This window comes from Panthera uncia (assembly GCF_023721935.1).
Source record: "Panthera uncia isolate 11264 chromosome C1 unlocalized genomic scaffold, Puncia_PCG_1.0 HiC_scaffold_4, whole genome shotgun sequence".
NCBI lineage: Eukaryota > Metazoa > Chordata > Mammalia > Carnivora > Felidae > Panthera > Panthera uncia.
In genome coordinates this window covers 26,683,910-26,697,189 of record NW_026057585.1, presented here as the reverse complement: position 1 = coordinate 26,697,189, position 13,280 = coordinate 26,683,910, and the positions used below count along the sequence as shown (strand labels likewise).

The 13,280-nt window shown below is 35.4% G+C and overlaps 1 protein-coding gene across 3 annotated transcripts in view; it reads left to right on the top strand.

Moving 5' to 3' along the window:
- FNBP1L (formin binding protein 1 like) overlaps window positions 1-13,280 on the top strand; it is a 122,437-nt gene that overhangs the window by 57,614 nt on the left and 51,543 nt on the right. For all 3 annotated transcript variants that reach the window (XM_049616795.1, XM_049616794.1, XM_049616793.1), the window contains exon 2: window positions 4,136-4,251. In XM_049616795.1, coding sequence (XP_049472752.1) covers window positions 4,136-4,251 — 116 coding nt within the window. The remainder of the gene's footprint in view (window positions 1-4,135; window positions 4,252-13,280) is intronic.

Sequence of the window (13,280 nt, the reverse complement as noted above, 5' to 3'; positions counted from 1 at the left end):
AGGACATAGTGTTTTAAGATTGTTTCAGGAATTAAGTGTGTTTAGAACTACTTTTTTGTGAACCACTAAAGGAGAGCTATGTTGAAGATTTATTCTCAATGGTAAATTATTTGAACAGTGTTTTATGAAGGAATTGTATAACCGGTGATACTGCAGTGCATTGAATGGAATTTTAAAAAGGAAATTAGGATATGATTGCAATTTATTCACTTCATCGTTTATCGGTAAGCAAAAAAAGTGAAGCCAGAACGCCACAGAATATTATAGCAGATTTTTGTCAATTTTATGAAAATAATGCCCTTATAATACAATAGATACAGAATTTTTACAGTATTTCCAAATGAAATGGAAGGGACCATTGAAGGTTGTTGTTTCATGCAGGTTTGTTCCTCATCTCCTGGCTGTTTCAAATTTGTTGACCATTTCTTTAATAAGTGACCATTAGTAGTATGCTTTGTTAGCACGTATTTTTGAGAAAATTTAATCTGTTCCTTCAAGATAAAAGGAAAATTTTAATAGTAAATGACTACTTTTCCAAAGAAATGTGAGCTGTGGAGAAAGCATTTTGATGCTGAATGTTTGGAAATGCTTCCATCATTGTATAATTTTGTGTGTCTGCAAATACTATATCTGCACCTTAAAACAGTTGGAAACAGAAATTTCTTGTTTTAAAGTCAGGGTATTAATCTGGGTTCTCCAGAGAAACAGTACCAAGCCAGGGGGGGGGGGGGGGGGGGGGGGGGGAGAGAGTGTGTGTAGAGAAAATGAGAGAGATTGATTGGTTTATAAGGAATTCTGTGACAACGATTTTACAGGCTTGGCAACTCCAAATTCTGCACAAGGTAGGCCCAGGGAAGAGTTCTTGTTGCAGTTCTAGCCCAAAGGCAGTCAGCTGGCAGCATCCCATCTTGCAAGGTCAGTCTTTGTTCTGTTAAGGCTTTCAACTGATTGGATAGGGCCCACCCACATTATGGAGGGTAATCTGTTTTATTCTAAATTTACCAATTTAATATTTATCTCATCTAAAAATGCCTTCACAGAAACACCCAGGATAATATTTGATCACATATATGGGCAATGTGGCCTAGTCAAATTGACACACAAAATCATATCACAGTTTCAGTGGAGTTTGAACCTATTTGTTAAAAATATAAACATGCAGTGTTTCCTGATTAGTTTGTAAAAATAACAGACTAACATCAAGGACCTTTATTAGCCAGATTTTAACACAAGCCTTTGCCTATAGGTAAATGAGGTTTAAGAAGGAATTGGGAAGTATAGTCAATAATGAATTTTTTCCATTTAGAACTTTATATCTTTGTGGGATGTTTTTTGTTTCCCCAGCTCTGACAATCACTAAACATTAAGTGTTCACAGTTTGGAACCAAGACTTTTTGATTTATTTGCTATTAAGTATTATACCAAGATTTTAGAAATAATGAAGCATATTTAATTCATTGCTCTCACTAAAATTGTTCATATTTTTAAAAAGTAATGGCCCAAAGGCTTTTGTTAAATAAGTTAAAAAATGACTTAAAACTAACATTTATTTCATTTAAACTTCTTTTTAAAATTTCTATTTTTGTGCATTTCACAATTATGTAATTTAATAGTATAGTGTATATAATTTACAAACTTACATATGATACAGGTATTCAAATTTTTTACTAATAGGGGTTTGTAATTTTAAAAAATTAAAGATTTTATCTAGAAGAAAAATAAGTGTAATGTAAAATTTGATGAAGATGATGGTGGGAAGAAGCCTTTGAAGCATTTTGGAAAAATGAAGGGTGATTGTTTTAGCTTCAGACTGTTCCTTTAGGGGGGAATGTTTTTGTTGAGAGTTACTCAGTTTGAAAGAGAATTAAATTTATAATAGGAAATACTACTAATATTCCAATTAAGTTCACTAGGCAGTGCATTGTTTTGCTGTTTCCAAGTCTACTTTGGAAGCCACATGATAGTGTAAGAGTTGTATGAAAGAATAGAAATAGAGTAGTAATAGCAAACTGTGATAGCCAGATGAATTCTGCCTCTGCTGTTTAGATAGAATTTACCTTTACAAGTAGAATTTAAAATGATTTAAGGTAGGGAAAGGGATAAAGGGCGAAGACTTGGAGATGATTCATTTGTAAATAACGAATCTGATTAAACAATGGGTGATTTAGAAAAAGAAGAACTATTAGAGATACAAAAAGGGATGATTTTTGACTATTTTATCAACATAGGTTTTTGATATGGGAGAGGGAGAAAGCACCAAGTTTTTAGTCAATTTGGAGATTGGAGTCAATTTGAAGGATAGGAAATGATGATTTCTTAGACAAGAGGTAGAAAGGAATATTTGAGGATTGAAAGAGCTCTGCAGGATAACATAACTTTGTGATGTGTTGGTATCATGTTTACTGCATTGTAGAATACTTAATGACATCATCATAACCCTATTGAGGTGTGTGATGGGATTCCCATTTTAAGATGGAAAAAGTTCAGAGAGCCTTGGTAACTGCCCAAGGTCAAACATATGGTAAATGCAGAATTTACCAGGTGTATTTGATTTTGTTTAGCTTCATTGAGTGCTTGCTATGGTGCCAGGCATGGTGCTTATTATGCCTTGGGAGTTTCGAGATGAATAATACATGGTTCTTGACCTCCAGAGTATGGCAAGTGAATAAGATAGTAATTTTTAAGCTTCTGCACAACAAAGGAAATAATAAACAAAACTAAAAGGCAACCTATGGAATAGGAGAAGATATTTGCAAATGATATATCTGATAAAGGGTTAATGTCCAAAATATATTAAAAAGAACTTACACAATACAAAACCAAAAAAACCAAATAATCAGATTAAAAATGGGCAGAGGACTGAATAGACATTTTCCAAAGAAGACATAACAGATGGCCAGCAGACATGAAAAGATGCTCAACCTCCCTGATCATCAGGGAATGCAAATCAGAGCTGTAGTCACCTCCAGCCTGTCAGAACGGTTAAAAACAACACAGGAAGCAGGTGTTGTCGAGGATATGGAGAAAAGGGAACCTGGAACCCTCTTGCACCGTTGGTGGGAATGCAAACTGGTGCAGCCCCTCTGGAAAACAGTATGGAGGTTCTTCAAAAAGCTAAAAATAGAACTGCCCTCTGATGCAGCAATCACACTATTGGTATTTACCCAAAGAATACAAAAGTACTAATTCAAAGGGATACATGCATCCCAAAGTTTATAGCAGCATTATCTACAATAGCCAAATTATGGAAACAGCCCCTGTCCACTGATTGATAAATGGATAAAGAAGGTGTGTGTGTGTGTGTGTGTGTGTGTGTGTGTGTATGTATATATGTATATATACATATATATAAAGAATACATATATACATCTATATAAAGAAGCCATAAAGAAGAATGAAATCTTGCCATTTGCAATGACATGAATGGAGCTATAGAGTATTATTCTAAGTGAAGTAAGTCAGAGAAAAATACCATATAATTTCACTCATGTGGAATTTAAGAAGCAAAACAAACAAGCAATGGGGAAAGAAGAGAGGCAAACCCAGATTTTTAACTATAGAGAACAAACTGTTAGTTATCAGAAGGGAAGTGGGGGGGGCGGGGAGAATGGGTGAAATAGATGACTAAGGAATGAACTTGTGAAGAGAACCACGTGATGCATGGAAGAGTTAAATGACTATTGTCTACCTGAAACTAATAATTACATTGTGTGTTAACTAGCTGGAATTTAAATAACTTTTAAAAGAGAGTAATTTTTAGGGGAGACTTGGGGACCCCTAGATCAATATACCCCAGTCTGAGAGTTTAGGGCCATTTTCTGGAAGCCACAGTGCCTGAACTAAATCTCAGAGGAGGAATAAGAGTAAATTGTAAAAAAGGTGACCAGGGGAGAGTGTTGCATCCAGAGGAAACCACATGTGTAAAGGCATTCAGACATAAAGCTCTGTGATTTATGCTAAGAAATTTAGCATTCTAAGAAATTTAGCATTTGTAACCTATTTCTATGTAGATCTTAAAGGATGAGGTGAGTGGAGACCAACAGAGAAGCCTCTCTGAATAAATATCAGAAGCTGGTTGAAATATTTGCGGATAAAATTTTAGACTTTTCAATGTGTTTTTACCTTCCCTTTCTAGGATCAGTTCGACAGCTTAGACAAGCATACACAATGGGGAATTGACTTCTTGGAAAGATATGCCAAATTTGTTAAAGAGAGGATAGAAATTGAACAGAACTATGCGAAACAATTGAGGTAAGTTATAATTTTTTTTCAGTTCTCAGAAATGAAGTTATATCTTTAAACGGATAGATCAGTGTAAATTCTGTGGATTTTTTGGGTCATAATTAGATTGAATTAGGTAACCGATTTTTAAAAAAAAAATTTTTTTTAACATTTATTTTTTTTTGAGAGAAAGAGAGCGCAAGCTGGTGAGGGGCAGGGAGAGAGGGAGATACAGAATCAAGCAGGCTCCAGGCTCTGAGACGGCAGTGCGGGGCTCAAACCCACTAGCCGCAAGATCATGACCTGAGCTGAGGTTGGACGCTTGACCAACTGAGCCACCCAGGTGCCCCATAACCAATTTGTTTTAATCAATTTAATTAAATAATTGGAATTATTTAGGAATATTGGCTAGCTAGATCATGCCGTAGATATTCCAGAAACATATGTAAAATGCTAAAATCAGGAAGCAAAATGCCAGGAAAAAGAAATTCCTGAGTAATATGCTTTCCCCCTGTAATTTTTGCTGTAGTAATCTTTCAAAAGCATTGAAGATTTCTTCAGTTTCTCAGTTCTTCAGAGTTTCTAGAACTTGGAAATTGAGTGTGCGGAGCTGAATTTCTGTCAAAAATCAGATAATATATTTCTGATGAAAGTAATGTTGGAGTATGTGTTAGAAGATAATAGTTTTAAAGGGAAAGCTTTAGCCATAAAACAGATGGAATTTATCTTAAGGTTTTGTTCAGGTGGAAAATTGTTGTGAGACTACACCTTGACAAATAGTTTTGGTAGAACTTACTCAATAAAAACGGTGCTTAAAGTCTTAAAGACTAGACCCCAGTATAAGGTTTTAGCCAGCAGGGTTAGGGTTCCTTATGTTGCAAGTGACAGAAAAGTAACCTAAAACAGGCACAAGTGACTAAAAAATTTAGGTATATTTAGGAGCGCCCGGGTGGCTCAGTCCATTAAACGTCCATCTCTTGGTTTTGGCCCAGGTTATGATCTCATGGTTGGTGAGATTGAGCCCCACTTAGATCTCTGTGTTGACAGTGTGGAGCCTGTTAGCGATTCTTTTTCTCCCTCTCTCTCTGCCTGTTACCCCATTATCTCTCCTCTCTCTCTTTCTCTCTCAAAATAAACAAACAAACAAACAAACAAACAAACATTTTTAATTAGAAAAAAAATTCAGGTATATTTTGATTCAGGGATCAAATGTGTCCAGGCACCATTTCTTGGCTCTGCTTCCCCTTGTTGCTTTTATCTTCAGTTTCCATTCAGTACTATCCTTCCTGCTCCTTTAGCTCTAGATTTCATATCTTCGTACCTCCACATTCCAGGGAATGATGGTCTTTTCTGTTGTGCATATGGGGAAGGAGAGAGGAAGGAAAAGGGAGAAAGAAGAAATTGAAAGAAGGGAGAGGAGGGGGGGTGGAAGGAAAGCAGAGTGTAAGCTTGTGCCACCTTCTTTTTTCCAGAAACTCCAGTGAAGGTCATCTTTTATCATGCTAAACCTAGTGAGGTTATATGTTTCTCCTGAACAGTTCAGAGGTAGGAATACTCTTAGGTTGACTTATAGCTAGTGAAGGGGGAGGATAGTTACCCTAAAGAAATTTAAGTGGGTGGCAAAAGATTAGGGGATATTTGAGTGATAAACCACATATATCTACTACAGTAGTAGTGGTGTATGTAACTACTGACTGGTTATAGGGATGGAATAGAGTAGTATGATGAATAGATTACTTACAGTATTTTTATAATGATATGCTATTATAATGACATTTGCTAACATAGTGGCGTCATGCTAATGTACTGATCCCATTCATTTCCTCTGGTTTTTGTGTTTTGTTGTTGAGAGAGAAACAGAGCATGAGGGGGGAGGGACAGAGATGGAGACACAGGATTCAAAGCAGACTCTAAACTTTGAGCTGTTAGCACAGAGCCTGTGTAGGGCTTGAACTCACGAGATGTGAGATCATTACCTGTGCTGAAGTTGGACGCTTAACTGACTGAGCCACCCAAGTGCCCCTATTTTTTTTTTTTTAAACAAGGTATTTTCCATATGAAAATATGAACCAGCAAACCTACTAGGATATTAATAAAAATAATGATAATATTTCACCTGTCCAAAAGTTATGATCTGGGAACTTTATCCAGAATCTAGAATTCTTTACCCAAAATCAAGAAGCATTAAGGACCTCTGAGAGGTTAAAATAGCAATAAAAAGTAATCACATGTGAACAATGAAAAATTTCCCTCATTTAATCTTCAATTTGATCTCATTTCTAGCACAGTAAGTTGTCTGGTTCCCAAGTTTTCCAATGGAAGTGAGGATAAGAAATGTTACAGGCAATGTAGTGATGACAGTTTGAAGTGACAATAAGGGAAGAGTTCAACATACTACAAAAAAACAGATGAAAACAGTGTTTCCAACATAAAAGCACCTTGTCAGTAAGGGAATGATGAAAAATACTATGGAATAAGCAGTTTAAATAAATCACATGTAGCAGGATAAACTTAAAAGGCTATTCAGTCTATCAGTGTAAAAAGCAAATTGTAGAACTGAATGTACAGCAAGATCTCCTTCTTTACTCGTGTGTATGTATACAGTTTTGTATAAAAGTTGTATATTTTCTGAAGAAGTCTAGGATACACTCCAAATTGTTTTATAGTGGTTATCCCTAGGGAATGGGAGTGGGGGATTGGTAGGAAAAGGAAGTTCCATTTTTTATTTAGACTTTTGAAATAGTGAAGTTTTTTCAGTGGTTGTGTATTATTTTTGTAATTTAAAACATTTGTTCTTAAGCAAAGAAGATGACATATTTCAAAAGAAAATTCTGTTACAAATTATAAAATAAAAATTGGTAATTTAGGGGTGCCTGGGTGACTCAATCAGTGAAGCATCCCAACTTCAGCTTAGGTCATGAACTCATGGTTTGTGAGTTCAGGCCCCATGTTGGGCTCTGTGCTGACAGCCCAGAGCCTGGAGCCTGCTTCGGATTCTGTGTCTCCCTCTCTCTCTGTTCTTTTCCCACATGCACACGCATGTGTGTGCGTGTTCTCTCTCTCTTTCTCTCTCCCTCTTTCTCTCCCTTCCTCCCTCCTTCCCTCTCAAAAATAAATAAACATTAAAAAATTTTTTTTTGAAAATTAGTATTTATAAGGTAGAACTTCAACAATCTGGATGTCTAGAATAACTGGACTCAAGGGTTTCAGGAAGGCCAAGGTTTTACTATAGTAATAGGGCTAATCAGATGGCAGATTTGTTAGCCTTTCTGTTTTGTGACTGATAATAACCATTATAATTTTCATTGAAGCAAGGGTGGCTAGAACCCACAATTACATGATATGGAAAATACAATTTTGTAGGAGACAGTAAGCTTTATTACGTATAGATACTCTAGATCAGTGATTTGCATCTTTCTTCTCTCCCAGCACACTAAAGAAATTTGGCACACCTCCATCTTAATAGTGGCTCTCCAGTGTAATGATTTTCAACAAAGACAGGATTATTGGAAGGTGTTGAGGAATTCCAGTAAGGTAGAATTGGGAAGAGGCATGTGTAACTTAAACCACTGACTCCCTTTCCTCTCTCTACATTGAGATTTGCTCCTTTGGCTGAATACTTAGTAAATGATTGAATTATCATTTACATGCTCTTTATAGTATCTGTTTTGTCCAAAGGGAAGAAGTTTGCCTTGTTTATTTCCTCTCTAATGGGAAAAATTCTTTCGCTACCTTTTTTGTTACCGCAGAAGCAATTTCTTTTATAGTGAGGCAGCTTCCCCCCCCTCCTAAATAACTATATTCAGGATGTTATACATTTATATTTTAGATATATTGTAAGATTAAAATTTCTCAGCCTTTTGTGCCCTTAGTTTATTTTCCTCTCCCCCCTCTTATTTGTCTGTGAGGAATGACTTACATCCTTTCAAGTTGGAAGGGGGTTAGGAATAGTGTAAGTCTCTAAGGAATTTGGAAGTAAGGTTTGTAGGAACTTGAGGGGCTAGTTGTTATTAGGAAAAGGTAATTTATTACTGTCTAGTAAAACTTTAGTCATGAGACCCTTCACATGTATATTAGTGGGCCCTATGCTTGGAGGATGATTGCTAACATGTAACTTGGGGCATGGAGATAAAAGAAGTTTCCAAAGGAAATTTTATATGTTAAAGGAGACTTACTGGATCTTGGAGGTTGGGATAATGTTAAGCTAAGATTGTGTTTTACCCTTAGCAAAGTATTAACGTTGAGGAAGTTGAGTTCCTAGAGGAAGGTCACTCTGCCTGTCTCAGGGACTTGTCAATAGGCTCTATAAGTTGTAAAGAAGTCTAATTTTTTTCTTTTGCTTTTGTCCTCTACATCAGTTATGGATAATTGAGTCATCTCCATTTTGAGTGATGATATATGGTGACATCAGATTACTTGGTAGAATGTTTTTTTGTTTGCAGGCATAAAAAAATGAAATCGGTCATTCTTTTAATAAACTTACACTATTGTATTTGTATGGCAGAGATTAAAATTTCTTTAGTAAAAAATGAAGCTGTATGTACATGATAGTTATTTATCATTTTTTTTCTAGTAAAGATAATTACAGTATTAAGTTCCATCATAGAGGTTGTTCTATGAAATTGTATTCCTCTACTTCCACAGACCATTCCTTTTTGGTTCAGATATGGCAGTGTGGTATACTGGAAGAGAAATAGATTGGACGACAGAAGCTTAACAGCTACTCTTACTTTAACTAGAACAGAAATCTCTCCCAATTCCTTTTGATCTTATGTTGTGTACCAACGCCAAGCCTGGCCTACATAACTGGTCCTCCTAGAGCTGAGTGGATATAAGTTGAAGAATAAATAATTGAATGATCTGTGTTTCAATTTAGTTTAGAAATTAGGATCTCTGCTCATATGCTGAAACTTTGACAAAGTACTGCTTTCTATCCATACTAGAGTTTTTGTTATGTACATCATTGTGATGAAGTTGTTCTACTAAGAGCTGTCCTAAATATTTAGGGTAGGCTTAGGTATAGAATAATCCAAATAAAACCGGTTTCTATTTTATATTTAGTCTTTACTTTCTCATGCCTCTTCATCACTGTTCTTTGTCACTCTGTTTAGTCTCAGAAGAACCTAGGGAGCTCATCTTAGTACTGTTTTGATGAAAGTAGAGATTACGTTTATTCTTTGGTTGGCCATTGTTTAACTCTCTACTGCTTTGGTCTCTTCTGTGTTTTTGATCAATTGTTGAATACAGTAAACCCTGTTAGTGGTATCTGGCTAGAGGCAGGAGGAACTATTGCCCATATTTTAGGGTTTAGATGAACTTTCTTCATAGAATTCAATCCTGTGGAAATTCTTTTATTCCTTTCAATCCCCACTGAGCTTGCCTGGGTTAAAAACAAAACAAAACAAAACAAAACAAAACAAACAAACAAACAAAAAATATATATATATATATATATATGCCTGTATGAGATGATTTATTGGCTACATAATTGTGCTTCTTATTTAAAAAAAATTTTTGTTTTAATGTCTATTTTTGAGAGAGAGACAGAGCATGAGCAGGGGAGGGGCAGAGAGAGCAGGAGACAGAGAATCCAAAGCAGGCTCCAGGCTCTGAGCTGTCAGTGCAGAGCCGAATGCAGGACTTGAACTCAAGAACCGTGAGATCGTGATCCCAGCTGAAGTTGGATACGTAACTGACTGAGCCACCCATGCGCCCCACTGTGCCTCTTATTTCTAGAATGTCATTACCTACTAAAATGTAAAACTTGACAGAAGAGAGAGATTTTTGTTTGTTCTGTGTACTGCTTATTTCCTAGCTTCTAGAACAGTGCCTAGCACAGAGCAAGCCTTTGTTTTTGGTATTTACTGAACACTTACATAGCATTTATTTTGTTAGCACTATTATATTGCTGTTGTACATACTAATAGGTTTTATTTTCACAAAAACCCAATGAGATTTCAGTTATTATTTTAAAGATAGGAAACTGAGTTACAGAGAGGTGAATAGTTAGTTGGCTTCAAAGTAGCTGCAGAGTCAGGGCTGTAGATGGTATATTATGCTGCTTCAGCATAGAGAGAATGAATCATTCTCTATTGAGGAGTTTTTTTTTTTTTCCTATCACCAGTGCCTAGTACCACTGAAACATCTTTGGGTCTCAGTGGTACTCTGAGACAGTAAAGACAATAATAAATTATCTGGAAACTGTATAACATAGTTTTTACAACTAACATATCTATTTATAATGTAATAGTTACAGAAATTTGATTAAAATGTAAATTAAATTGTGTACTTCATAAGTTTAGGTCTAGTTGTATGTTTTCCATAAAAATAAGAACAGGTTCAAAAAAAAGGTTAACACCTTAGAAGTCCTTCTTTTAAGAAAATGTTTTTTTCATTACGGAAAGTAAAAAAACAAAAACAAAAAACAAAACCTGTCAAGAAGCCCTGTTTATTTTCATTTCCTTTGCAAGAATACTTTGCAGTGTTTTTTAAACCTCATGTAGAAAGTGTTTGATTTTTTAACTAAGAGAACTTAAGACAAATACTTTTTTTTAGTTTATTTATCTTAGAGAAACTGAATGAATGGGGGAGTGGCAGAGAGAGAGGGGGACAGAGGATCAGAAGCAGGCTCTTGTGCTGAGAGCAGAGAGCCCAATGTAGGCCTTGAACTCCTGAAGAACCTTGAGATCATGACCCGAGCCACAGTCGGAGGCTTAAACGACTGAGCCACTCAGGCACCCCTAAGATAAATCCTTTTTACTTGTTATGATTCCCATAATCTATTACAAATTGAAGTTAGGGGTAGCATAAGGTTACTTTAGTTCTCTCTGATTCTTGCCTTTAATATTTTCCTTAACTCTGTTAATTCTTTTCTCCTGATGACTTAGAGAGCAAACACCATGGCAGTTGGAGAGCCTTTTCTTTAATGTCATGTAACTATATTTTCTTGATATGTTTGGATTGGACTTCATGTAGTTATCATTGGCATATTTTAGTTTTTTGATATTTTATTTTTTGATTATTGTCATTCTTCTCTTATCCTACCTTGTTCTTTTAATGAGCCATAGAGGTCTGTTTTTGTCTCATTTCATTTTGTTATACCTAAAATGATGCTGCCTGCTTCCCGCCCCCCAACTTAATTATCCACCAAACTACTAACCTACATTTTTAACAACTGGATTGAGTGTCATTTTCAGTTTATATATGCTGCTGCCTCATTTAATCTTCACAAGAGTTTGATGATCTGTGATAACCTTTGCAATTTTAAGTTCTTTATTTTCCTATAGCAAGCATCCAACAGTGAACTGTTGAGGAATGATTCAATCAATGTGGAATGATTCATTTTACAACTAAAGAAACTCAGGCTCATCACCTTAATGAGAATCACAATCCCTGTTCTTGATATTTGCATTAAAATGTTTTAGGTGTTTTTGTGTTTTTGTTTTGATTAAATGATGAAGCAGAACCTAACAAGTGAAACACAAAAGTCTTAGGATAGAAAGTTCAAACCAGTTGTATTGAATGTTTTAATAGTAAGCTTTCTAATGAAAAGGATTTAAAGACCTTATTGTTTAAAGAACTAAAAAAAGTAAGTTGGTTGTTAATGGTGTTGGCTGTCTAGATCACTTCATTAATCTCTTGGCTCTTTCATAATGCCTTGAATAATTTCATTTCCAAATTACTTTTTGTGCCATTTGAATTATGTAGCAGTGATTAAAATGAGGTAAAATTTTTATTTCATTATCCTGTTTGTATCAAATATAGGTAAATCAGACATTTAACTGCTCATTTGAATCTAGACTATGCAGGTGTTACTATAGTTGTCTTTTAAGAATCTGATATTTAGAAGGGAAACAGAAGAGTAGAACAGAATTTCTTTGAAAAGTGTAATACTTAAATCTTTGGTGGCAGACTCCTCCTTCCTCAGTCTAAATTGAAAAAATAAAGTAATTTTTCTTTCTTTTCTATCTTGAACATCCCTGAAAATATTCTTCTGAAAGATCTGCAGTTGCCTATAATCCATTATTATGCCTAAAAAGCAGTGAATTGTTGCATATATTCTTTGGGTATAAACTATGAAGCTGAGGCTAGTATAGCCCCATTCACATTTTAGGTACTGTGTACCCTTGATATGCTAAAGATAAAGCAAAAGTAGAAACTGGCATTAAAGAAATGAGAATAGATACTAAGGTAAACCTTTCACATCTTTGAAGCTTGATTCTTTCCCTATGCCTTTCATAAATAGGTTCTTTTATTTCTTCTAGTCATTTATGTATTTCAGCATCTGCCATTGGTTGAGGTGTAAAAAATGAGAATGAAGTATGTCCCTTAAAAAAAATATATATATATAATATGCAGAATTTGTTGTAATATCACTTGTAGTAATCCCCCCTTTTTTTATTTTTTAAAAAAGTTTATTTTTGAGAGAGAGTGAGCGAGCAGGGGAGAGGCAGAGAGAGAGGGAAAGAGATAATGTCAAGTAAGCTCCATGCTGTCAGCACAGAGCCCTATGTGGGGCTCAAACTCACAAACCATGAGATCATGACCTGAGCTGAAACCAAGAGTCAGATGCTTAACTAACTGAGCCACCCAGGTGCCCCCCCCACCCCCCGCTGTTTTTTTTACATTTAATTTTTTAAATTGTGGTAAAAATGTAGTTAACATATGATTTGCCGTCTTACTCATTTTAAGTGTACATTTGAACTGCATTAAGTGTATTCATACCATTAGGCAACCAATCTCTAGAACCTAATTCATCTTGAAAAATTAAATTCTATACCTGTTAAACAACTCCCCATTTTACCCTTCTCACAGCCCCTGCAGTTCTACTTTCTGTTTCTATGAATTTGACTACTCTAGGAACCTCATAAGTAAAATCATACTTGCTTTTTTTGTGACTGGCTTATTTCACTTATCATAATGTAAGGGTTATACATGTTGGGGCATGTTTAGAATTTTCTTCCTTTTTAAGGCTGAATAGTATTCCATTGTATATATATATATATATATATATGTGTGTGTGTGTGTGTGTGTGTGTGTGTGTGTGTGTGTGTGTGTGT